Raw genomic sequence first — 25,060 nt, forward strand, 5'->3', positions numbered from 1 at the left:
CGTTTCATATGTGCATAAACTGACATTTTACATTTTTAAGCCCAGACATTAATAACTGACTATAGTAACATGTAGTTAGTGTGTATTTGATGATTTGTTTTTTTATATGTAATTTTTTAGAGCAACAGATGCAGATATAGGTGCCAAACATAAAAAAACTATTTAGTGCAAAACAGGTGGAAAGTAGGTATTATATTATAAGCTTTACTGCGACGAAATGGTTGTTCTTATAGAATGACAGGCAGTTCCAAGATCATCTGGAGACCTTCCGAGATAAGTGCTGCTATCTAAAGTATCTAATCTACATTCACGATCTTGAGAACATTGATGCAGGTACTGGTTCTATTTTTTTTTTGCAGACAGCACAACAGTAATTGAAAAAGACCATATACTTGATGACTACAAATGCGTCTCCAGGAAACACAATCTAAGGTTACAGATTAGGTTTGTTCACACAAATTAAAAATAAATTCAGAGGTATCTCTACCTGAAAATATTGATATGCCAGATCTTGCCAATGAACCAGTTACTTCCTAGGATATTAAAAATGATACCAAACTTGTAGAGGATACACATATCAATTTTGTATGCCCCAGGATGGTATCAAGTGTCTTATTTATTCATTCATATAAACGTAAGTTTAGCTAAGAATTTTTTTACAATACTAACAATAAACTAATAATAAAAAATGCGAGTTTCAGTTTCATTAAGTAGAAAACTATTTAGCAATTCAACTCTTGAATAATGTTTAATTATGACATAACAGTAAACATTCTTAATAAAACTTAATGACTTTAATAATAGCACACGAATACAAATCTATCATTTCTGCCTTTAAAAACCATTCAAATAAATGACGGAGTTGATACGGCAAAATTATAATGTCCATGAGAATAATAGTCATATGTAAACCAAGATAATCGGTTAAAATTGCTTGATTAAGTATTAAAAAATGCAATTGTGGAAGTCGTATCAGCTTATTGTAATATTTAATTATTCAACGCAGTATCTTAAAAAACTGACAACAGTGGCAATTGTAACCATAACTTCAATGGATAAATTGCAGGTTGTAAAATTTTAATTTAGTACCGTTTAAATTATTATTTTAGAACACTACTTGGAAAAAAATAGGATACAGTAAATACACTTTTAGTTCCACGTTTAATTGTGACAGTATTTAATATTAGAAAATTACGAGTAATGGAAAGTTTATGGTGGTAAATTTCCACCACACATAAGAGGTCCAATAATTAGCCCAAACTTTCAATTTTTGGGCAACACCTTTAAAAAAGTAAAATTAAAGATCTGTCAATTCAAAATAGTGTATATATACAAAGTCGCAAAAAAGTCACGCATAATGCCTGATATACCACATTTCTACCTGCATGCATTTTTTTCTGGTTTGCTTGTCATGGAGACCAACTTTTTTTTTAATTTGAAGGAGGCATTCCCGGGTCGATTTTATGTTGAAAAGTTAAGGTTTTATTTTATTTTAAGTTCTTCAAAGACAGTTTAAAGTGATAAAATTTGAGCTTCTTAGTTACTTAAATAGCTGAGAAACAAAAAATTAGTTTTCCCTTGGTTTTTAACAAAAAGCATGCAAAATTATTTTTTTTCTTAAAAACCGCTAGAGATAGGTAGAGTGAAGGAAGTATAATTAAAAAAGAAGAGAAAAGAGATAATATTTAAATAATGTCTGTCTTGAAAAAAACTTTAGAAAAACTTGGGAAGACGCTAAGATCTTTTAATGTATGTCCAGAAAAGGACTTAAACGTTCCAAATAATTTAATTGATCCTAATGATATAAGCAAATTTTTTAGTGAATTTTTGCAATAATACAAGTATTTATTTGATTATACAGGATACAGGACAAAAAAAAAGTACAGAATCGATTTTGATTGTACATAGAAGCATATTTTATGTAATCAAAGAAAAAACCAAAAAAGAAGAAAAGAAAAGGCGAGAACCAACATAAAACAAGAATAATAAAAAAAAAATTAAAAAAATAATAAAAAAATCTGAACAACAGATATATAATTAATTTTAAATATTAAAACGAGTCGTTAAAATATTCTTCAATGCTGTAGTAAGCTTTTGGTAAGATTAATTTCTTTAGTTCTCTCCTAAACTTTTTAAGGTCTGTAACAGTCCTAATCGAAAAAGGAACATGATTAAATATTTTACGACTAATAAATATAAGAGAGTTTCTCGTAAGTGAGGAGGTGGGGATTGGAAGAGATAAGTTGCCCACTTGACGAGTATTATGACTGGTGCAGGATGGTGGACTTAGGGACTTATGTATGAGTGTTGCAGTTTCCAATATAAAAAGTAAGAAAACTGTTAAAATTCTTTCAGCTACAAAAAGAGGTTTACAAGAGACTCTCAGACCAACACCACACAGATACCTTAATGCTTTTTTCTGAATAGTAAAAAAATTATGTTAAGGAGTCCCTTGAAGCACAAACCCCAAAATGGCAACCCATAATGGGTATGAGAGTCTATTAAGGCGAAATAAACTGAACGAGCAAACAACCCCCCCAACTCATGCCTGGCAACCGTGACTGCAAAACTACCAGAAGAAAGTTTAGCAGCAAGGCCCAAAACGTGGTTGTCAAACCTTAAACTCTCATCAATGAAGAGGCCGAGAAATTGACAATAATCCCTACCATGTAGTAGGCTCTGCTCATCAAACAAAAAATCCTCTATATTACACTTAAAGGCCAGAACAAAAGTCTTATCAACATTGAATACAAGCTGATTGCAGATGCACCACTCTTTAATTTTGTGAAGGTCCTCTACTATGAAAATTCCCAATTACAAGACAATCGAAATAATTAAAATTAAAACGGTACAAGTTATAAGCACCTTAAATAAGTAGTACAAAAAAAATAATATAAGATCCAATATAGAGTGATAACACAATTTAAAATTTAAAACAATAGCATAATTGTAAGAATATAAGACACACTAACCAAATGATAACAATCACAGAAAAATAATCAGGTATCATTCAAATTAAGAGAGGAACACATCCTTTTTTTAAAAACATATTCAGTGCTGCTAAAGATGTCGACATTTATAGCATTCATCTGATTATACCATGTACAAGCACGGCACAGTGGAGCTTTGCTGGACAGATTTGTTAAGTTAAGAGAGGGATAAAATATATGGTGCCTCCTTGTATTGGCAGGAGGAACAAATAGAGGTAGCCTATATTTGTTCTCTAAGAGCTCAGAACAATCAATTTTATTATTGCAAAGTTTATATAAAAATATCTGATAGAGAGAATAGTATTTTGCTTTAGTGACAAATAGTTGAATCTATTCAGCAGGTACTCCTGTTCCACACCTCTTACTGGATATACTCCATCCAACTTAACAGAAAGTAACTTTAAGAATCTGCGCTGTACATACTCCAGTCTGTTAACATAAACATCATAGATGGGGAACCACAACATAGAGCCATACATTAATTTAGACTTTACTAATGAATTGTACAATACAGTCAAGCTGGATATATTCTTAAATTGAGAAGTGGACCTTACTATAAACCCGAGGGATTTTAAGGCTGAACCAGTGACCTGTGCTACATGCTGGTCGAATGTGAGCCTCTTATCTACTTCAATGCCCAAATCCTTCACTGAAGAACAGTCTAGCAACTGAGAACCACTCAATATATATGGGTATAAAATCTCTTCATGAAGAATGGAAATTATAATTTTTTTACATTTGTCACAGTTTAGGCATAGTTTATTTCTTTCACACCATTCAAAGACCCTATTCATGTCCTCTTGCAGCTTCAGGCAGTCCAGCATAGTACGAATGATACGAAACAACTTCAGATCATCAGCGAATAAAAGACAGAAACTCTCCATACAATCAACTAAATCATTAATAAATAGATTGAACAGCATTGGGGCGAGGTTACTGACTTGGGGCGCAGCACTCGAAGCCACGTAATACTCAGACCCAAAACCATTAAATTCAACATACTGAAGCCTGCCAGTCAGATATGAGATGAAGAACTCCACCAGACAAGGATGAAATCCAGCCAAAGCCAGCTTCCGTGCCAGCAAACCATGATCCTGCCGATCAAAAGCCTTCGAGAAGTCTGTGTACAGCACATCCAACTGGCTTTTCTGATTTATAGCTAGATATGCTGTTTCCAAGAAACAAGCCATATTAGTGACAGTAGATCTTTTCTGAAAGAAACCATGCTGCTTTTCTGTAATTATGTGCTTAATTTGAGGAGACAATTTATCATGCACACATATCTCAAAGGCCTTTGAAAAATTAGAGAGAATTGACACCGGTCTGTAGTTCTCTATTCTGCCATGGTCGCCATGTTAAATGAAAAAAATAAATAGAGAATTAATAATTAAAGAATTAATCAATATAATTAATCAATAGAAATTTATTACTTTAATATTGCTTTAATTATACTTGGATTAAATGAAATTTGAATAGAGGGATGGAGAATAACAGGAAGGAAAAAGGAGAGTAAAGATATGGGGAGTGAGGGTTAGGAAGTGGGTACCAGGGAACCAATGGAAGGAGGGAGACTTACTATAGGCTATAGAGACAGCTCAGGGGATCTTCTCAAAGGGAAGCCGACTAGCACTAACCACTTTGGTAGAGTGGCGTGGATTCAACAAGAGATCAATAAAATATAAGCGCCACCTGTTTTATCCTAGATGGATAAGAAAATCCCGATGACCACGAAAACAGGAAATTACTAAAAGCACTATACCTACCTATAAACCTGAAATAAAATCTCACAAGGAAGAACAGACAGTTTTAAGTGAATCTATATTAAAAGAAAAATTAATAATCAAACTTATTATTCTAAGAACAAGTTATGTTGCCCTTCCTAAATATAGTGTTTATATCAAAACTAAAATCTTGTATTATGTTGTTTGGGGCTAAAAGTTTTCACGGGTACTTTCGAAATAGGCCTATTTATCCAGTTTACAAGATCTATACGGTCTATTTCAATAAAATAACTAATATGTACCTAGTTATTATGAAACTATTCAAAACAATGGTGTGGTAGTAAAATCTAATAATCAGAGTGGTAACAATGTAATTTTGAGGTTAGTATTTAATCTAATATACTACAGTAAAGCTAATGAATGTTGACAGGACTTTGGTTTACTGGTTAGGTTGTTTTACTGACTGCATGGTTCACTAAACGTCACAAACATTAATCAAACCTGGCTCCAAAAGGGCTGCATGATTGCGGTGGGGGACCTGGGTGGATCGGTTTAACAGTAAATGTCAATGTAGATGATTGTGGACGTTATTGGAGTAGATGAGTGGAGATTTCTACCTCTTATAATCGTGGATAAAGACCATACGGGGGGGGATAAAAGAAAAAGCCTGAAAGTGGAAGAATACCCAGATTGAGGAATCGCCAATAGAGTAAGTAGATATAAGCATTGATGGTTAAACTTAACGGTATGCGTGAGTCTACTTATATAAAATTACATGTGTAATATGTAGATTATCATAAACCAAGATGCCAAATCAAAATATTAGGACTTACCAATGGAATTGGCCTTTTCTCGGGAACACAAAACTGGACACTTAAACAAAGAACCTTAAAAAAGTTGGGATTTAACTACACCACTTATAATCCTGCACTATTGCAGTATGGCATTTAGTATCCACAAACTAAAATACCCAAAAGGTGAGTTTTCAACTTTTCATGGGAGTAAAATCGGCAAAAATACCAAGAAACAACCTTCTTCAAAGGCTTGTTCTTCAAGACTCCTAGAGGTCAAAGATTTTCGCGCCAGAAATGGTTTTAGTAGGGATATAGGAGAATGAGCTGGGATCTTATTGGCTAGGATATGACTTCTGACATTAGTGAAATCAAAACAATTAAAAAAAAATTAATGTTATGATTAATAATTTGAGTTTCATCATAAGGGTTGAAAATTATTGATATCAAAAATAGAATTAATACTGAAATGATAACTGTTTATTTTATTAATTTTAGCACCAAAATAACTTAGAAATTGCCTCTTAAAGTTTTATAATCGAGCTATGCTTTCGCTAACATTTTAGATTCATTTTATTTTCTTATTCTTTATGTATCTGACGAAAATAAACTGTAACAGCCACTCTTAAACACTGGACATATTTTAGCCTTTTTCCACTCTTCCAGAAATGTATTGGTCTTGAGTGATAAGTTGAAGATTTGTAAGAGTGGTACAGCCAGGGCCGATGCACAGTCACACAAAAGAAATGAAGGTATTTGGTCAGGACCCGCAGTTTCTTTGTTTTTTAACTTTTGTAAAGCTTTTCTTACATCTGCCTCAACAAAAGATTGGACCAAAATGTTATCTGAACCATATGTATCAGATTCTTTGGGCTGAGCAATAGAGGACTCAACATAAACACTCCTGAAAAAATCAGAAAAAGCATTTACAATACTTTTAGGACCCACAACAGTGCTATCTTTATAGCTCATAGAACCTGGAATGTGAGAGTTGTTTCGTTTAAGGTGAATGAACCTCCAGAATTGCTTTGGATCACTCCAAATAGCTGACTCAGTCCTGGATATATACTCGCGATAAGCAAGATCCATTTTTGTTTTTACTACCCTCCTAGCAGCTCTAAAATCCTCATAAGCAGCAGAGCACCGTGTATGAAGCCATCTCCTATGTAGCCTAGACTTTAATTTTAATAATTTCCTAATTTCATGAGTGTACCACACAGGATATGAGTATTTACTATTAGAGGGTTGAAAACAAGGAACAGCTAGACAAAAAATTTCATGGATTTTGTCATAAAAGGTTTTAACTGCCTCATTAACATCTGACTGGGTGCGTATAAAAGTCCAATCCACATCAGAGATAAGCTGGTAAAGATAGGGAAAATTAGCCCTCCGAAAATTATACTTAGGACTCTCATTGTTGGAGGGGAAATCTGTAACACTCTCGAATTTGACTGATTGTCTGAAGATTCAACGAGATATTATATAGAAAAAAGGCAACACCTTTATTTTTTTAAATAGAACACCCTGTATATTTTTAGATATTTTGATTCCCTGCTTCATTTTGATTCTTTTTTAATTATACTTCCTTCCCTCTACCTATCTCTAACTGCATTCAAGAAAAAAAATAATTTTGCATGCTTTTTGTTAAAAACCAAGTGAAAACTAATTGTTTATTTCTCAGCTATTTAAGTTCCTAAAAAGCTCAAATTTTAAACATCACTTTAAACTGCCTTTGAAGAACTTAAAAATAAAATAAAACCTTAACTTTTCAACATAAAATTGATCCAGGAATGCCTGCTTCAAATTACAACATACCATTAAGTAACACCCTGTATATTATATGTAGATGTAGTTTCTGGTATGGATTCTGTAAGCATTGTTTAGGAGATTCCCTTAATTCACTTTTTTTATTGGATGTAATTTAATGATTGTAATAAAATATTATTTACTCTGAATAAAGGTTATTAAAAAAAAATATTTAGCAAGTATTTGGTATATGAATTATTTTTCAAAAAGAAATTTTCACAAAAATGTTCACAGGAAACTGTTTGTTAGGAAATTTGAAATTGTAAAAATTACCTTGATGTCTTATTTAGTTTTCTACACACTATGTGTAGAAAAATACAAGCAATGATATATAGTTGATGATCTAATGCCTGATTTTCAAATGAAATGGCCCATATTTTACTGTACTTTGAGCAAATTGGAATATTGTAACTTGCTTAAAGCACAAATAAAGTTTGATTTGAATTTAGTAAATGAGAGTAATATGATAAGGTTTATTTTCAACTTACTTTATTATGTCCTCGATTATATAACTTTGTATCTTCTCTGTTTTCTGTCTTCTTCACTGACTTTCCCAGATCTAAACCAACAGCACTAGTACTCCACACATACATCAGTTCACAAAACTCTGAAAACACAAATGGATATAAGTCAACATTATTATCCTTAAAAGTCATTTATTTAATTTCAAGACAAGTTTAGCTGTGTAAAATCCTTGTTCTTAAGTATTGTATTGAATATTAAATAAAAAGCCATGGTCATTAAATATTAGGTAATTGTGCCAGATAATTAAAGCTCTAGTGACTACAAGAATCTTTGATAAACTTGGAAATACAATTAATTTGATTAGCACTAAGCACACATAACTTACACACATTGGGGCTTTACAGTTTTTTATCTTGTATATTTTTGAGGTATATTTAAAGTAAGTAGGTAAATAGCACCATAATCTTACATTAATGTCTGGCGGCTTATTTGTTAAATGTGGAAGGTGCTACTATAATTGTTGCCGCGCGTTTGCTAATAGATTATCTAGATAATACTTATCAGGACAAACTAACATTAAAGCGTAATGTGCAAATACCTAATTAGAAAATAGAGATGTTCCATAAGAATTTAAAGACCACTGGGCAAATCACATTAATAAATAATTTCAGCTGTTAGTTTTCACTTGACCAGGAATATACTTTTTTCTAAAAACAATATAGGAAAAAAATAAACAAAAATAAAAACAATAATTAAAAGATTCTTTGATACTAATTATTAACAACTTGTTAATATTGATATGTACAACTTATTTTTTATTTTTTTTTAACTTGACACTGGCTGATGTGTGATGTAGCTCCACCTGGTAGCCGGCTCCCGCATTCGGGAACGCAGCGGGTGGGTACTTTAGCTCGCGAGATATTAGTCCGCGCCTCGTACCACACTTACTATACACTGTTTCATTTCTTTATTCAAGGAGACTAGACGTAAGGAGACTGATCTGTATGCTAAACGTGTGCACCCAAAAATGAACAAAAAGTAGTCTCAGAAAGTTGCCACATCGGCGCTGTTGGTCAGAAGAGTACCTCACTTTAACCCTTTAGTGATATTAATATATCATTCGCTAATAATAATAATAATAATAATAATAATAATAATAATAAGCTTTATTTCCAACAGGTTACATATACCCAGTTACAGGAGAATCAATTAAATATATAAATGTACAAGTACGAATCCATGAACTGTATTAGATTCATGCAACTAAACTATAAAAGAATTGCTATATAATAAAAAAAAGTAGTGAGTTTGAGAAAATAAATAATAAAAAATCAACACTAAATTAGGATAAGAATCAATAATTAATTTAAATCAAAAGAGCAGAAAAAAAATGAGTAAATAAATGTATTCAAACTAAAAATTAAATAACTAAAAAGTAAATATCCTAGCCTCCCCCACCGACCATACGCAGGTGACTCAAAATAAGTGCCAAATTGTCATGGTGAATGTCACAGAAATCAGCAATAGTGTTAAAGTTTTGACACATAAAGTGAATAGGACTCTGGTACAGAATGTTGGACCTGGCTGTGTCCAAGTTAAAAGCTGGACACTGTCTAGATCGTGGGCGTGGTATATGAAAGCAAATCCTTTGCAAAAGGGATGGGCAGTCAATTTTATGATTAAGTAAATTAAACAAGAATTTCACCGAATGCATTTCTCTCCTCTTCGCAAGTGACCGTTCAGTATATCTAGAGAGCAGCAGGTTATGGTCAAAACCCCTTGGAGGAAAGACTCCATCATCCTTAAATGCCAAACATTTAAGGAATCGCCGTTGGACTGATTCTAATAGGTGAATGTGCTGGTTGTAAATGGGAGACCAAATGAGGGAGCTGTAGTCCAGCATGGATCTAACAAATGCATAGTAGAGAGTTTTGGCAGTGGCAGTGTTCGAAAAAATTTTGCAATTTCTAATAATAAAGCCCAGCATGCGAGTAGCCCTAGAAACAGTATCTTTGATGTGAGGAATATAAGAAAATTTTTGGTCAAAGGTGAGTCCAAGATCCTTAAAATAGGTAGACCTTGCCAGAGACTCTCCATTAACTGAGTAATTAAGGACAACTGGACTTTTGATTCGAAAGTAGCTGGCCACATTACACTTGGAAACATTAAGGTTAAGCCGGTTCAAAGTGCACCAATGGTGTACAGTATTGATGTTCTCTTGCAGTTGACCACAATCTGCTATAGAGTGAATCCTATGGAAAAGCTTTAGGTCATCAGCATATGCTAACCGAGAGCAATTGAGGGTGGAGATCAAGTCATTAGCGAAAACGTTAAAGAGAAGGGGGCCCAAGTTAGAGCCCTGAGGAACTCCAGAGGTGGGTGAAAAACAAGCAGATCTAAAGCCTTCGACCACTACAAACTGAGAGCGGTCAACTAAATAGGAGTTAAGGAGCTTTATCAAGCGTTCGGAGAATCCAAACTGGCGTTCAAGTTTATTTAATAGGATGAAGTGGTCAATCTGGTCAAAAGCCTTTTGAAAGTCTGTGTAGATAACATCGATTTGACCTCTATCATTAAGTGCTTCGCACACAAACTGAGAGAAGAATGCTAGGTTTGTAGTACATGAGCGGCCAGAAACAAAACCATGTTGATCGTTGGCCAGCATGGACTTGGGAAAAATTAATTTATAAAGAGCCAACTCGAATAACTTTGAGAAATTGCACAGAATGGATATAGGGCGGTAATTCTCTATTGTTCCAGCATCGCCCTTTTTAAAGATAGGGCAAACTTTGGCTTGCTTCCAGATATTGGAAAAAATACCTGTGTTAAGGATCAGATTAAAAATGTGGAGCAGAGGGTCTGTAAGTGCAACAGAGCAGTCCTTAGCTAAAAAACTAGGAATTAAATCTGGGCCAGAGGTCATTTGGTTTTTGAGACACTTCCTCGCCATTATAATGTCGGTAGCCGTGAGCGGGACGACGTCTACGCAAGTTAAGGGAGGTTCAGAGACGACAGGATGATCGCTGGGAAGTAAGTTCGTGTACACACTCCTGAAATAATCTCCAAAAGCGAACACAATGCTGTCAGGCATATTGTATGATTGGTTAGAAAGCTTCATTGAGTCGGGGATTTGAGACTGATTACGTTTGCTTCGAATAGAAGACCAAAATTCACTCGGATCGGAGGTTATTTTGTTCTCAATACTATGAATGTACATTTTGTAGGCTTGTGCACTTAAAGCTTTAATTGTCTTGCGCAGAGATCTAAGTATCTCTAAATGATGATTAGACTTGGAAATCTTAAAATCACGAAATGCTCTTTCCTTTTTATATATATTACGAATTATGTCCCCCGAAAACCAGGGAGGGAAACGTCTTTTACGTTTTACCTTGAAGGGTACCGCTCTAGCGAAAGTGTTGTTCAGTATATCATAAAAGACATCACATGCAGAGTTGACGTCCTGCTGCACCATGACAGGCGACCAATCAGTATCTAGCAGCAGCTGATTTGACAAAAGCGGAAAGTTAGCCTTTCTAAAATTAAATTCTTTTATTTCAGCTTTATTAAGGGGTAGGTTATTGAGAGAGATAAGGCCTGCATGGAATTCAAATAACAGAGAAGGATGGTAGGTATCCTCCGGGACAAGAGATGCACCGCTGTTAAGTACAGAGATATTAAAACTTGCAAAGATTAAATCCAAACAGCGAAGATTGTTATTTACCACGTTATTGAATTGCTTATAGTTTAGGTAGGAAATCAAAAAAATCACTTAGAAGTTGACGTTTACTATTGGGAAATACCGAGTGTTCAATATAAGTGGGGACATTAAAGTCTCCCAGGATAATCACATGTTCAGAATAGATTACATTAACCATGGAAAAGGCTTCGAGAAAGCGTTCTAATTGCACAGAGTCGATGGAAGGAGGAACGTACAATACAAAAATATACAGTATGAAATGATTAAATTTGACTCTACATCCTACCAGGTCGACTTCCGGTATTTCTTCGCAGAGGGTGATCGCAGAGAGGTCGAGGGCTTCCCCCTGTTCTTCCCCCCAGTAGAATACCACCACCCCTTGAAGCAGCAACAAGGTCAGTTCTTCTGTCAGAACGGTATATTACGTATGAGTTGGGAAGGATTTCACCATCAAGTATATCATTTTGGAGCCAAGTTTCTGTGATGGAGATAATATCATAGCCAGAAGTAGACGCAGCACTAAAGAAGGTATTGGTCTTGGAGCGCAGGTCGCGGGTGTTCTGGTAATAACAAGAAACTAGATTTTTTAAGGAGTGGGAGGAGAGGGAGGTGGTTACCCTTGGCTTTTTGCCGCTATTAAGGGAATACCATTGCTATACTTAATGAAGAGGTTATCCTAACCACGGTCCCTGCGCAGCCTTAGTTCCTCCTTGACTTTATTAAGGTGTTCCAACTGAGCTGGGGTAAGGTCAGATTCAATGTATATCTTTCTTCCTGAGAACTTACTCCTGTTCTTCAGTAGGAATCCGACATCCCCATGGTTCACCAGTGTGATCTTAACTGGTCTGCAGCCATTATAGTTGGGTTTTCCAAATCTAGACACCTTGGATATAGGAATATTACGGCCACACACATCGTTAAGCAGAGTAGAGATGTCTGCTGTGAAAGTCGGATCTTCAGACGACTCGGACTTTAGGTTAAAAAGCATTAAATTGCAGTTACGTTTTTGTCTCTCCATAATTTCCTGCAACACAACATTACTAGCCTCGGCGTTTGATTGAGTAAGTAGTGGTTGTTGAGACTTGCTATTGGAAGCCAATGGCATCTTAGATGAGGTAAACTCCACCTGTAATGCATCCAACTTTGTCCTGACCCTCTCAAGTTCATCCAGTACAACAGGCAGTTTAGATATTTCAGTCTTCAGCACTCCAACATCCCTTTCAAGTACTCCTACACGATCGATCAGTCCCAGCAGCTGCGTGACGCTGCCTAAGCACTCTTTACAGTAGAAGGACATAGATCTCTTGCTTAACACCACTGCCCTGATTTCAGTAGCACTTAAATCACTGCAGCTATGACAGACCATGCTTTTGCAATGGTCACAAGGGTAACCAAAAACCTCTCCATTTCTTTTAGGTTCTCTGCAAGTAACTGCAGTCTTACACTTAGTGCAAGAGCCAGACATTGCGATATCGGTATCCTCGCCCAGCTCTACTCACACCACTAAGGCAAGTGGAAAACGCCACTTGATCATGGAAGGAAAAACTGTGTCGATATTGCAGTCCAACACTACTTAAGGTTTAATGCACAGAGAAAAATAAAAATTAAAAATTATGTGGTTAGATGCACTCTTGATAAATGACACTGATTTGTTTATGTTATTGTTGTAGGTTATGAAAAACTGGCAAGCCGTTCGTTAATAAAAATCGGCATATATTATCAGTTGTTACTTGTTCTGCATTACCAGAGCCACAAACACTTCCAGGGCTTCACCAAAATATTCTCGATTCTATCACCAACTTTTCCATTTTTTTAAATAGCAAGACGTATAAGAAACTTTAACTTTACGGTTGCGCGAACATTTGACATTCACTTGAAAAGTGACAAAACAATTTTCTCTTAATTATTATTATTATTAGCAAATGATACATTTTATGCCTAACGGTACGTGAGAGTTCCCCTAGTGGACCAATCAAATGCATAAAAAACTCAAATGAATGCAAATAAATATAGACAGTTGACTGTGGACGTTTCATGTAAGCAGTAGCTAATTTGAGGCATTGTTTTTATAACACAGCAGTTGTGCAGCTGTGATTTTATTGCTATTTTGAGGGTGATTTAATGATTATTGAGTAAGTTTTTCATGATGACAGTAAATCTGAACATTTTTTGTAAAGAAAATGTGCTTTTTTTAGTTGGACTTAAAAGTACCGTCAGGAATTATGAGCAGATTATATTGCCAATCAAATTTTGTCCGAAAATTTACCCTTGGACAGTGATATTTTACCGGATGAAGAAGAAAACGATTCTGAAGATTGATTCAGAAAATATTTTCATGGATTTTATACACACAAGGTCCTGTGAAAACCGAATTTATAGATTGGACAGATGTTTATTTGCAGTCGTTCGGAGAATCTATTAAAGACATTGTTTTCCAAAGTAATATTTATGCAACACAAAGGCATGGCCTATTTCCGTTTACCTGCATGGAAGCATTATTGGAATACAAGTGAAGACTTGGGACTTCACTTGTATTCACTTGTATTCGACTATGGGACCTCACTTGGGACCCATTATTTCCAAATTTATGTCAAGAAATCGTTTTAAAGAAATTCTAAAATATCTTCATTGCAATGATAATAGTTGACCGAAATACTTGTTTGAAATACTAAACCAAACAAGGATAACAAGGATAAAATGTACAAAACCAGACCTTTAGCAAATACTCTTAAAAAATGATTTAAAGATTGCTATGAAACAACAAGGCGAATTAGTATAGATGAAAGATTTTCAAAGGGCGAAGCTCATTGAAGCAGAAAAATCCGATGAAGCCAATCAAAAGAAGCTACAAATTATGGTGCGTGGCCGACCAAAATTCCTATGTTTCAACATTTGTCAACAAGTCTATAAAGGAAAAACTGAAGAACTCTAAGAAGAGTACAAAGAGTTTGATCTTGGAGAAAGCATTGTACTTTCTTTAAGTAAGCCTGAGTGGGACAAGTTCAAAATTATATATGCGGACAATTATTTTACGTCTATTAACCTTTTGGAAACATTATATTTAAAAATAACCCTGGCATGTGACAATCATGCGAAATACGTAGGATATACTATACATAGGAGTGGTTTTCCAGTAATGATAGAAAATAAAGAAATGAAACTGGGTGACTATAATTACCGGATCTCTAACATCCAAGTCAGGGCTTTTGAGTGGAGAGACAATAAAATTGTTCATACTTTGCATCTAATTTTCATGGTACAGAGGAGGTTATTGTCAAAAGGACTCTAAGAAAGATGGAACACGATTAGATGTGAAATGCCCATCCATTGTAGCTGATTACAATAAGCACATGGGAGGAGTTGACAGGGCAGACCAGTCGAGAAGTACATATAGTATGATTCGTAGATCACGAAAATGGTGGCACCGACTATTTTGGAGGATTTCTTGATATAGCATTTGTAAATGCCTATATAATACTTGAATTTTGAGAAAATTTCCACCCTTGAATTTAGAAGATTAATAAGTTTGGGGCTTATGACAATGAACACAGGTAGAGCTTTAAATCCCAGAAGATCAGGACCAATAGTTAAAAGACAAAAATATAATTACAGTGTACCTGATGATGTCCGTCTAGGAAATCGTGGATCCCATTGGGTAGTTTTTTTAGATAGTTTTTCAGCTGAGTATCATGAATTAAATTAACTTTTAATTTGTTAATCCCTAATGGTACTTTAAAGTCGACGTTTTTTGTTTTTTTTTCAAAAATGGAAATAAAAATTTCAAAAAATGAATGTACCCTTTTTAATCTACCAATGAATATAATATCCAAAAAAAATCCTTAAAATTTAAATTTTTTCGATATCTAAAGGGTTAATTGGCTGAACCCACCTTTTGATAATGCTATTGTTAAAAATATTTGTAAATATAAAATTTGATAATGTGTTGTTTATTCCAGAGATTTTTTATTACATTAAAAAAAAGTAAAGTGACGCTGGGGAAAAATGCACAAAAAATGATTTTTTCTTAATATTTGTTTGAAATACTAGGAAAGAGTAATGTCTTAATTTAAAATGAGTATTAAAAATTAAGTATTGTTTTTTGAAAATAGAAAATTAATATTCCTATTCCTGAGTATCGTCGAGAAATTTAACCAAAGCTCCAGAGAAGTGCATAGCGGATACAGAAGAACATCATTCGCCCTCGAATAGAAATATTAATAGTAATCAAAATTGTAAACGCTGCAAAAACAATAAATGAATAAATAAATAAAGTAATTCGGTCATTCATATTTATATGACCAGATGATTACATGATAGATTTTTTGTCCAGTAAACATATGTCCGCAAATGAGCTGTTTGATCTCTAGGGCAAAAAACTGTTTTTGGTACTATTATTTTGCTGATTAACTGAGTAAGCTGTTTGCAGTTCGTTATATCCAGTCTCTTTGTCTTTATTATTTTACCTTATTACGTACATTTTGTTTTGACAAGCTTATCAACCGGTGCTTGAGCAATTTAAGACTTTAATGATTGACTGAATAATGTTTTGTATACAATCAAGCAAACTTTTTACTAAATGACGTAAAATTTCTCCAAGATATCAATTTTCTACAAGGGTTCAAGTGAAGTCAAAGTCAGGGTCTTGAAAGCTTCAGCAATATATCTCGACATATCTCGTTGAGATACTCCTCCAGATAAAGATGGTGGTAAGACTGCGAAACTTTCGCCTCGAGACTGCACGTACTGTCAATTATCGGATATGTCACACAGGTATAAAGCTTATATGGTGGGCATCGGAATCGTATGTCGGCTATCCTGCTTGGCAAAATCGACAGGGAGCTGATGAAATGACGTTGTTGACATTGACGGATGAAATGTCATTTGAAATATAATTTTGAGTTTATTTTTCAATGTATGCCTAGAGAACTGTTTGTCTCTGTTGTATATCTCCGTCAACAACACAAAATAAACCTACGGAAAAGTTAATATTTTGTGGTCAACAAGTTGTTGGCCTCTAGTATGACTTAAGCATGAGTTGGGTTTGTTTTAAGGATGCTATTTTAAATTAGTTACTTTTCTTTCCAAAAAGTGACTCTTTCAGTATCGGGAGTAATGTTTTAATTGATTTGCAGCAATTCGAGATTTCCGATAAGAAAGTGCAATTTTATTTATTACGGTTACCTTTTTGTATTGTCAATTTTTAGTCTTTAATAAAACCAAATTCAGTTGGTTTCAATTAAGAAGTTTCGCTTTTCAAATATTTAATTTAACTTGATCATTATAAATACATTTTGAAAAATGTCTGGTCTCTCATTTTTTTTTCCACAAGCAAAAATAGATAAAACGGTTTTTTGTAAGTATCCATCATTCTAAATAGTTCTGATAAACATAGTAATAATTTTTTTTTCAATTTCCTACAGAGCCCATTACAAGAAAAACATGGAGTGAGATATGCAATGTAAATTTTATTAACCTATCACAAATCGTGCCTATCAAGAGATTTTCCCAAATTAACATCTCTTGATGATTCAAGGATGATTTGTTGTGCGCAAGACCTAACCTCAAAACCCACAAAAGAATCGGCAAGTCAGGAACTCAAAATAAGTAATCTGGAAGCTCTGGTCCAACAAGGTGAGCAGAAAATTGAAATATTAAAAGAAAACTCAAAAATTACGGAGGAAAAACTCAATACAGAAATTGTTTACCTTAAAAAAACTGCTTGATGAATCGTGAAGCAAAAACACTATTTTGCAGCAGAAAAGTGCGCCCTTAGGAATTAAAAAACTCTGAATAGGACCTGCCTCAGTCGCAAGCAGGGCCCACGATCCTACTAAATTGGCGGGAAAACAAAATAAACAAAAACAAATTGAAGTGTCACTGTCATTAATGTTATCTTTAGGAAAAAAAAATCCTTAAAATTGGAAGTCGGGAAGATCATGAAACACAATTAGGTTCCACGTCTGCCCAACAAAATAGAAGGGTATGGGTCTTCTTATCAAAAATTAATAACACTATCACCGAAATAGACATAAAAAATTACGTTACCAAGCATAGCAATTGCACTGATGTCTACGTTAAACAGTGTATCCCGAAACAAAACCAATCAGAAAAAAAAAATTTATGGTAGGAGTTACTCCAGAACTAAAGGATACCATCTACAGCAATTCCTTCTGGCCAAAGAATGTTGTATTTGAAAGGTTTAATTTCTCACTTGGACGGAATTTTTTAGATGGACGGAAAAATCTGAACCAGAATCTGAATTAGAGGGAATTGCCCGCATACACCCGACTTCCAATCTCAAAATGAAGTCCCTTAACATCCGAAGATTGACAAAAAAATTGGATGAGTTGGAAATGCAGATTGAAAACAAGAATTTTGATATAATATGTCTATCAGAAAATTAACTTCCTCAACAAGCAGTAGAAAGTTACTCTCTGCCTGGATTCCATCTATCCAACAGTTTCAGCCGTACTGAAGCAGGAGGAAGTGGAGTCATTAGCTACACCAGAGAACGGTTTCTTGTAAAGAAGATGCCAACTATAGACAACATGTCAATAGAGACACACTTTGAAGTCGTTGCGACTGAGATTGAAGCGTTACAGGTTGTAGTTTTGAGTGTCTACAGATCTCCATCAGGTAAATTGGAAGTGTTCTTTCAGAGTCTTAATACAGTTCTAAATTTCTTAATCCATAGACGCAAACGTACCTCTATTTATGGTGATTTTAATATAGATCTACTAGCGGATAACCTCATTTCAGTCGAGTTCACCCAACTTGTCAACACATATGACTTTAAATTCCTGGTAAATAGCGCAACTAGAATCTCAAAAACCACAAAAAGTAGTTGCCTTGATAACTGCATAACAAATTTTGCAATTAATTGTAAATGTACTCTATGGGACACTTGAATAGAAGACACTATGAATCAATAAATGAAAGTACTGAAAACACCCACACAACGGTCTTAGAGTTCAGACCGTATTGTGGAGAGAGATTTTCTCGCTGTGTTACTTCATTACTAAACGTTGATTGGTTGGTACTTGATAATTGTAACACTGACAATTCTTTTGAAATATTTCTCAATGTTCTATGTCTATTATAGACTTTCATATTCCAAAAAAAACTAAAACAATTCTCACCAAAAATAAAAAAAAATAGTTTTATAATGAACTGAAGAGATTGAGAGATAACTTAAACTTCTTTTCTACCTTATATAAGTATAACAGTGCTCCAGATCTCTCAGAATGGCTAAAAATTCGTATAAAGGAATATAAAACTAAAATAAAATAAGCGAGACACTCGTATTATACAAACAATTTATGAAATAGTCATAACAAATCCAAAACCATCTGAAACATCATTAAAGAAACAAAAAATAATGATTCTAGTAATTCGAAATGTAATGTAACTCTCGATGAATTTAACAAATTCTTTGTGAATATAGCTGACTCAATTACAAATACAATGCAAACATCTAATGACCCTGTACAATTTAGAGCAAAATATGTACATAACAATTCAACAGTATTTCTCTCACCTGTTACCGAAATAGAGGTCATTGATCTTTTAAAAAGTTTAAGTGATAGTTCTACTCAAGACATCTTTGGTTTGAGCAATGAAATATTGAAACAACTTGCAAATGGTTTGGACCTACCACTATCTCTAATAATAAACAAATGTTTTTCATCTGGTACATTTCCACAAAAGCTTAAAATAAGTAAAGTTGTTCCTATATTTAAAAAAGGTAATATGGATGATTCAGGAAATCATCGACCCATATCAATAAGACCGCTATTATCCAAGCCCATTGAGCTCTGTCTAAACCAACGTCTCATATCTTTTTTTGATAAACATAATTTACTTTCACCAGCGCAGTTTGGCTTTCGAAAAGGAAGATCCACTGCTGATGCACTCAGGGTAATGGTAGACTACCTGGTTGATGCATTTGAGGGGAAGAAGATAGTGCGTGCAATTTTCCGCGTCCTCTCAAAAGCGTTCGACTGTGTCTAGCAAAATATTGTGTTGAGCAAGTTGGATTTTTATGGTATCCGGGGTATTTGCCTGGAACTTATCCAGTCCTACCTTTGTGAGCATCAGCAGATGGTGACTTGTAGAGGAAGAACATTCTCCACACTTCCAATAACTACAGGGGTACCTCAGGGATCAATCTTGGGTCCTCTTCTGTTTTTACTTTATGTAAATGAATTACCCGCCCACTTCTCAGAGGTGATGTCTGTACAATATGCGGATAACACAACTCTTCTCAGTCGGCATTCAGATCTGATTTCCCTACAGAAAGGAACGAGTGCAACGCTTCACATGGTTTGCTGACAATAATCTATGTTTGAATCTAAATAAAACAGATAAGGCTAATTTCTCTTGAAGGGAAAGACATCAGAAAATAGACGCGATCAAATTTCTGGGTATTTATCTAGATAATAAATTATCATGGAGGAGCCATATAATAGATCTGGCAATAAAACTCTCGTCGGTTCTTTTTCTGTTGCGCAGAATTGTTCAATTGGCGCCTCCAGTAGTATATAGAACGGCGTATATAGGACTTTTCAAAGTTGTCATATGGACTCTTATTTTGGAGTAACTCGGCTGACTGGCAGAGAGCATTTAAGTTGCAAAAATCGGCACTCAGAATTCTAGAAAACAAAAAACCAACAGATAGTTGTAGACCTTTATTCAAAAATTTAAAAATCATGACAATGCCTGGCCTATTCATCCACCAATGTCTGATGTTTGCTAGAACACACTCTTTTAGATTTAGCACAGTAAATAGTAGGCACCTATATGACACCAGACATGGGGAAAATTTCTTACTTCCACAGCACCGGATTAGTCTGACCGATAAGTTTTATATGTTATATGACTAATGCCATAAAACTTTTTAATGCAATACCTGAAACCACAAAACAACTACATTTAAATAGATTTAAGCAAGTAACGAAAAACCTGATTTTGGAGATCTGTCCATACTCATTGGGCGAATTCTACAATAGTCTTTAACCTAGTCTATCAAAATTTATCGAATGTTATACTTTCACACCTGTATAAAATTTTAGATGCCTTTTGATTGTGAACAAAATGAAAGTTTTTTGTTTGCTATGTTATGTAGGTATAACTCTGATACATTAATGTCTCCCTTTATGCACTGTATTATTGGCGTTTGACAGTCTATACTTTTTGACGATGCTAAACTGTTAACCCTACTATGCATTATGCAAAAGTTGATAGTTTTTAAGATATTCCTTCTCCAAGAGGTAATGGAGTATAATTATAACAGTTATACTCAAACTATAACTATAAAATAATAACATAACTATAAGATAATATATATTATTAATATATATTGTGTACAGTATTGTATTGTATCAGTATTGTAACATCATAGTGTTCGGCATGTATTTTGCTTAAAAGTTTAAAAATATGTTTAGCAGATTTTATGGAAACTGAGATATATGATGTATAACTGTTTTAGTGATAATATATAAATAACAAAATATAAATATATAAATAAAATAAATATTATTTATATATATAATATATCTATTATATCTATTATATATATATATATATGCCGAACACTATGATGTTACAATACTGATACAATACAATACTGTACACAATACATTTGCAACGATAAAAATTCGGAAATTGTTATAACCATAGGCAAATTGTAAATCCAAAGAGTAATATTTTTAATTTTAAAATAAAATATTACACTTTCCTGTAGTTATTTTTCGAAAAATATTTTGGCTACATTTGTCAAAATTTTCTTTAAAGTTCCGTATTACCTTAGCTAGCTCACAGCTTACAAATGCTTCAAAAACTGTCCAAGAAATGCATAAAATTACCAGTATATAATATACAGTACTTTTATTTCAAAACGAACCAACCTTAATAAATTCTAAAAAAAAAAAAAACACGTTGATATATAGAGGGACGTTTAATTTAATATTTGACAAAAAAATAATCATTATTAGAGCCGTCATTTCCGCTAAAGGCAATCTCTTCCACCTCTAATATATGATTATTTTCAAGAGTTTTAAACTCTTAAGAAGAAACACTCATCGAGACGTAAAATAAAGATTTTGGGTAGTAGTAAAACTATTTTGTGATTATTTCAGTAGTAACTTCTGACTTCAGCTGCGTGGATTTTTTTTGAAATGGGCTACGATAATAAGGGAAACTATGATGATACAGTCTTTCTACTTCTTCCAGTACTTTAGAGCTACTTATCTAAAATAGACTAAAAACTACCCGAAATGCAAATTATTTATTTACTTAATAGGAAGATTCAAATTTAAAAAACCTTTGTATCAGTTGTGTATTGCACTTGAAGCCCTTAAATGGATTAAGTTTTAATTAAATAAAGGTGCACCAAGCTGCAATACGAAATCGAATTGTTTTGTATTTTAGTGTTTTGAAAAAAGTTTCTGTACTGTACTATAAACCAGCTGTGATCCAAAAAAGGATTTTAAATATTTTAAAGAAAGAAAGTTGCTGTATTTTTCTTCCAAAATAGGAGGGTATAGAGTTGATTGCACATATTATTGGTGATTGGCTCTTATTCATAATATTTTATGTATTTATTTTCCTCTTTTCCTTTGGTTTTCCGGTTACCCTACCCTACAGAAGTCAATAATACGTACCACCTTTATCTCTTCTGCTTCTCTATAAGATGTTGCAAACAACCAAAAATGTTTATTTGTTACTTAAAGACTATACTTCAATAAAAATATGGATTTTCTTAACAAGTAATAAAATTTTTCGTAGAATTTCTTCCAAACCTTAAGGTCTGTACAACAGAGACCGACTCAGAAAATAACCGTAGAGCATGGGAAACAGAAGATACACTTGTGTGATTGTAAATTAATTCTTGATAATGGGTTTTTTTGTTAATGTTATTTATAATTTATTATTACTATATATTATTATTATTAGTTACAGTTATTTATCATTTGTAAAGGTTTTTTTATTTTATACACTAGATATTTAGAACATTGAAAGGCTAGAAGCAGCATGCCGCAAGACTACGGGCAGTTTGTTTGCTTGCAACATCTCTGATGCATTAATGCCGAAAGGTTAGTTAGAACTAGAAAAAATCACTTTATAATATCATAAAATATTGTTACTTTTTTGATAGGCATAAAACGATACTACTATTCCCCTTTAATAAAATATCAAGCATTTTTTTAAATAAAATATGATAAGATACTCTCTCTAGAAAAAAGTAATAACATGGCAACGCCGCTCGATTGGAGTGTTAATGTCACCGACACAAAAAATCATTACCAGTGACGTCGTCAAAAAATATTTACATAATAAATATTTATTAATTATAGAATATGGTTTATGGAATATAAGTAATATTACAATTTATGAACTAGTTATGTGTTTTTTAACGCACTTTATTAGAGTAAAGATCCTAGCTAAAAATTTAATTTACATAATTACCTTTAATTTACATAAAAAAGCAATTTTATGTAAATTAAATATTTTAAAGCTATTATAGATTTCTTAATAATTCATGTTTTAGCATAATTTTTTTTTTACATTTTGCATAGTTTTATTGTATTAAACAAAAGCAGATTTACATCACTTATTTTATACCACATCACATAATACACATAAATTCAAAAAGTTTGCATCACCCAAAATTTTTTTCAAAAGTGTTTTTTCATCAGCAAAAATAGATTAGAAGCTTATTAATTAATTGATTAGTTTCAATAAGGAAAACTACTAAAATGCTTATATAACAAACTTTATTACTCAAGATTTTTTTTAAGGTGATTTTTTAATACAAATTAAAATTCAAAAATTGACAGTTTTTCTTACTAAAGGTTCGAAAACTCTTTCGTGTATTTCCACCACTAGCATTTATACAAGCTTGAAGATGCCTGCCCATACCGTTAATGAGATTGGAGATATGCTGTTGACGAATATTATGCCATTCTTATATCTTCCTCCTGCAAAGGGTGGTACGGGGTCTGCATGAACAAGCTGGGCAGCTCTTCATGGCTCCCTTTATACCCGTATCCAATGACTATCGTGCACCAAACAGATTCTTGTTTTGTCAGAAAAAAAACACCGAGTTCCAATAATCTGCAGGTAAAGCCATGTGCTCTTGTGCCCACTGTAGTCGATGAACTTTATGCTTAGGTTATAGTTGGGATCGTCGTAATGGTCGCCTCAAACGTATTGCCGGTAATCGCTTCCGCAATGTGGAGACCGATACTTGAACTCCCAATCTATTTCTAGCATATCTCTTTGGCTGTTATTGACATAGTTTAGTTTCTTCAAATAGTTAAGTGAATATAACTGTTATATAAACAATGATCCAATGTGATCCAAGAACCGAGAGTGGCCTTCTTTAAGTAAAGTCACTAGTTTTGCACGGTCAATCTCACTTATGTCTTGTCGATGCATGTTTTCACGTGAACTTATAAAATGTAACTGTCTTAACCTTAATAATCAAACCAAAAATGGAACTTACAACAAAATTGTTAACATGCGATGAATACGAAAGATAAACATTGATAAATAAGCCCACAAAAAATTGCTAAGGAGGTTAGCAATTTTTAAGAGGTTAAGAATTTCTTCTATAAAAACAAGGGCAGGCAAAACTTCTGAATCTATGTTAATATACAGGGTACCGACTTCTTAAAAAAAAACAATCTACCCAATGGCTTTTTTAAAAATACATATTAACTATAGGTATGTAGAGTTTGCATCTTGTGTTTAACAAATCTCCAAATTTCAATAAAAATGAAATAAATTTTTATTTCAAAGTTTTTTTAAATTTGGTATCGAAATTTTGTTAAGCACAAGATGCAAACTACTTTATCATCTACAGCTGGGATAGAGGTATTATATCCTTGTACCGTTCATTTGCTTTACAATGGGGAAAACTTTGAATGTGAGTACAAATCAAATCAAACTGGTCGTCAACTTATAGAGAATATCTGCAAAGTTCAAAATTTACAAGAATATGACTTTTGGGGTTTGAAATATATAGGTATGTACATAGGTAATATGCTATTTTTCTGCCAAAACAAAATATATATCAATCCTATTAATAAAACCATGGAGAAAATTCACGTTTTTTTATACCCTATTAATTGATAAGAATTTCCAAAAAATCTATTTAGATTTAAAAATATAAAGATTCTTCTATTTCACACACACACAGTCACATCCAAGTTTTTTTTTGCTATACATATTTCATAGATCCCCTATTCTACGCTTATGATGACGGTTCTCCCAGGATGTGATGTTATGAAAGTATCGGTATTTATTTTTGAAAAGATCGGCTTAAATAGTCTTTTTTTATCGTCCGGTACAAATGGCACAATTTTTTACCATCGTAACAGTTTACAAAAATAGTCAAATGAGACCCTTTTTAACTGAAAAAAAAAAACACAGAATTTCATGAATGGCAAATTTAAACACAAAGCTGTTTGACATTTCGCGTATCACGGAGAAGCTGAAGCTTGCCGTAAGTATTGCCATTCCATTTTTTTTAGAAGCGATCTTAGGAATACGAACGCTTAGGAATAAGTTTTTTGGCTTAAAGATGTT

General features: G+C 33.4%; 1 protein-coding gene across 8 annotated transcripts in view; it reads right to left on the minus strand.

The window, feature by feature from the left end:
- LOC126742564 (calcium release-activated calcium channel protein 1-like) overlaps nucleotides 1-25,060 on the minus strand; it is a 91,713-nt gene that overhangs the window by 26,469 nt on the left and 40,184 nt on the right. For 3 of the 8 annotated variants that reach the window (XR_007662606.1, XM_050449288.1, XM_050449289.1), the window contains exons 1-2: nucleotides 8,372-8,608; nucleotides 7,797-7,915 (exon numbers count right to left, since the gene is read on the minus strand). Coding sequence is in view for 6 of the 8 variants with exons in the window: in XM_050449288.1 (XP_050305245.1) it covers nucleotides 7,797-7,901 (105 nt within the window). In the remaining 2 variants the exon portion in view is untranslated. Of the gene's footprint in view, nucleotides 1-7,796; nucleotides 7,916-8,158; nucleotides 8,609-25,060 lie in introns of those variants that run through there. The other 5 variants (XR_007662605.1, XM_050449284.1, XM_050449287.1 and 2 more) reach the window with 4 other exon arrangements.

This window comes from Anthonomus grandis, chromosome 11 (genome assembly GCF_022605725.1).
Source record: "Anthonomus grandis grandis chromosome 11, icAntGran1.3, whole genome shotgun sequence".
Classification (NCBI taxonomy): Eukaryota; Metazoa; Arthropoda; class Insecta; order Coleoptera; family Curculionidae; genus Anthonomus; species Anthonomus grandis.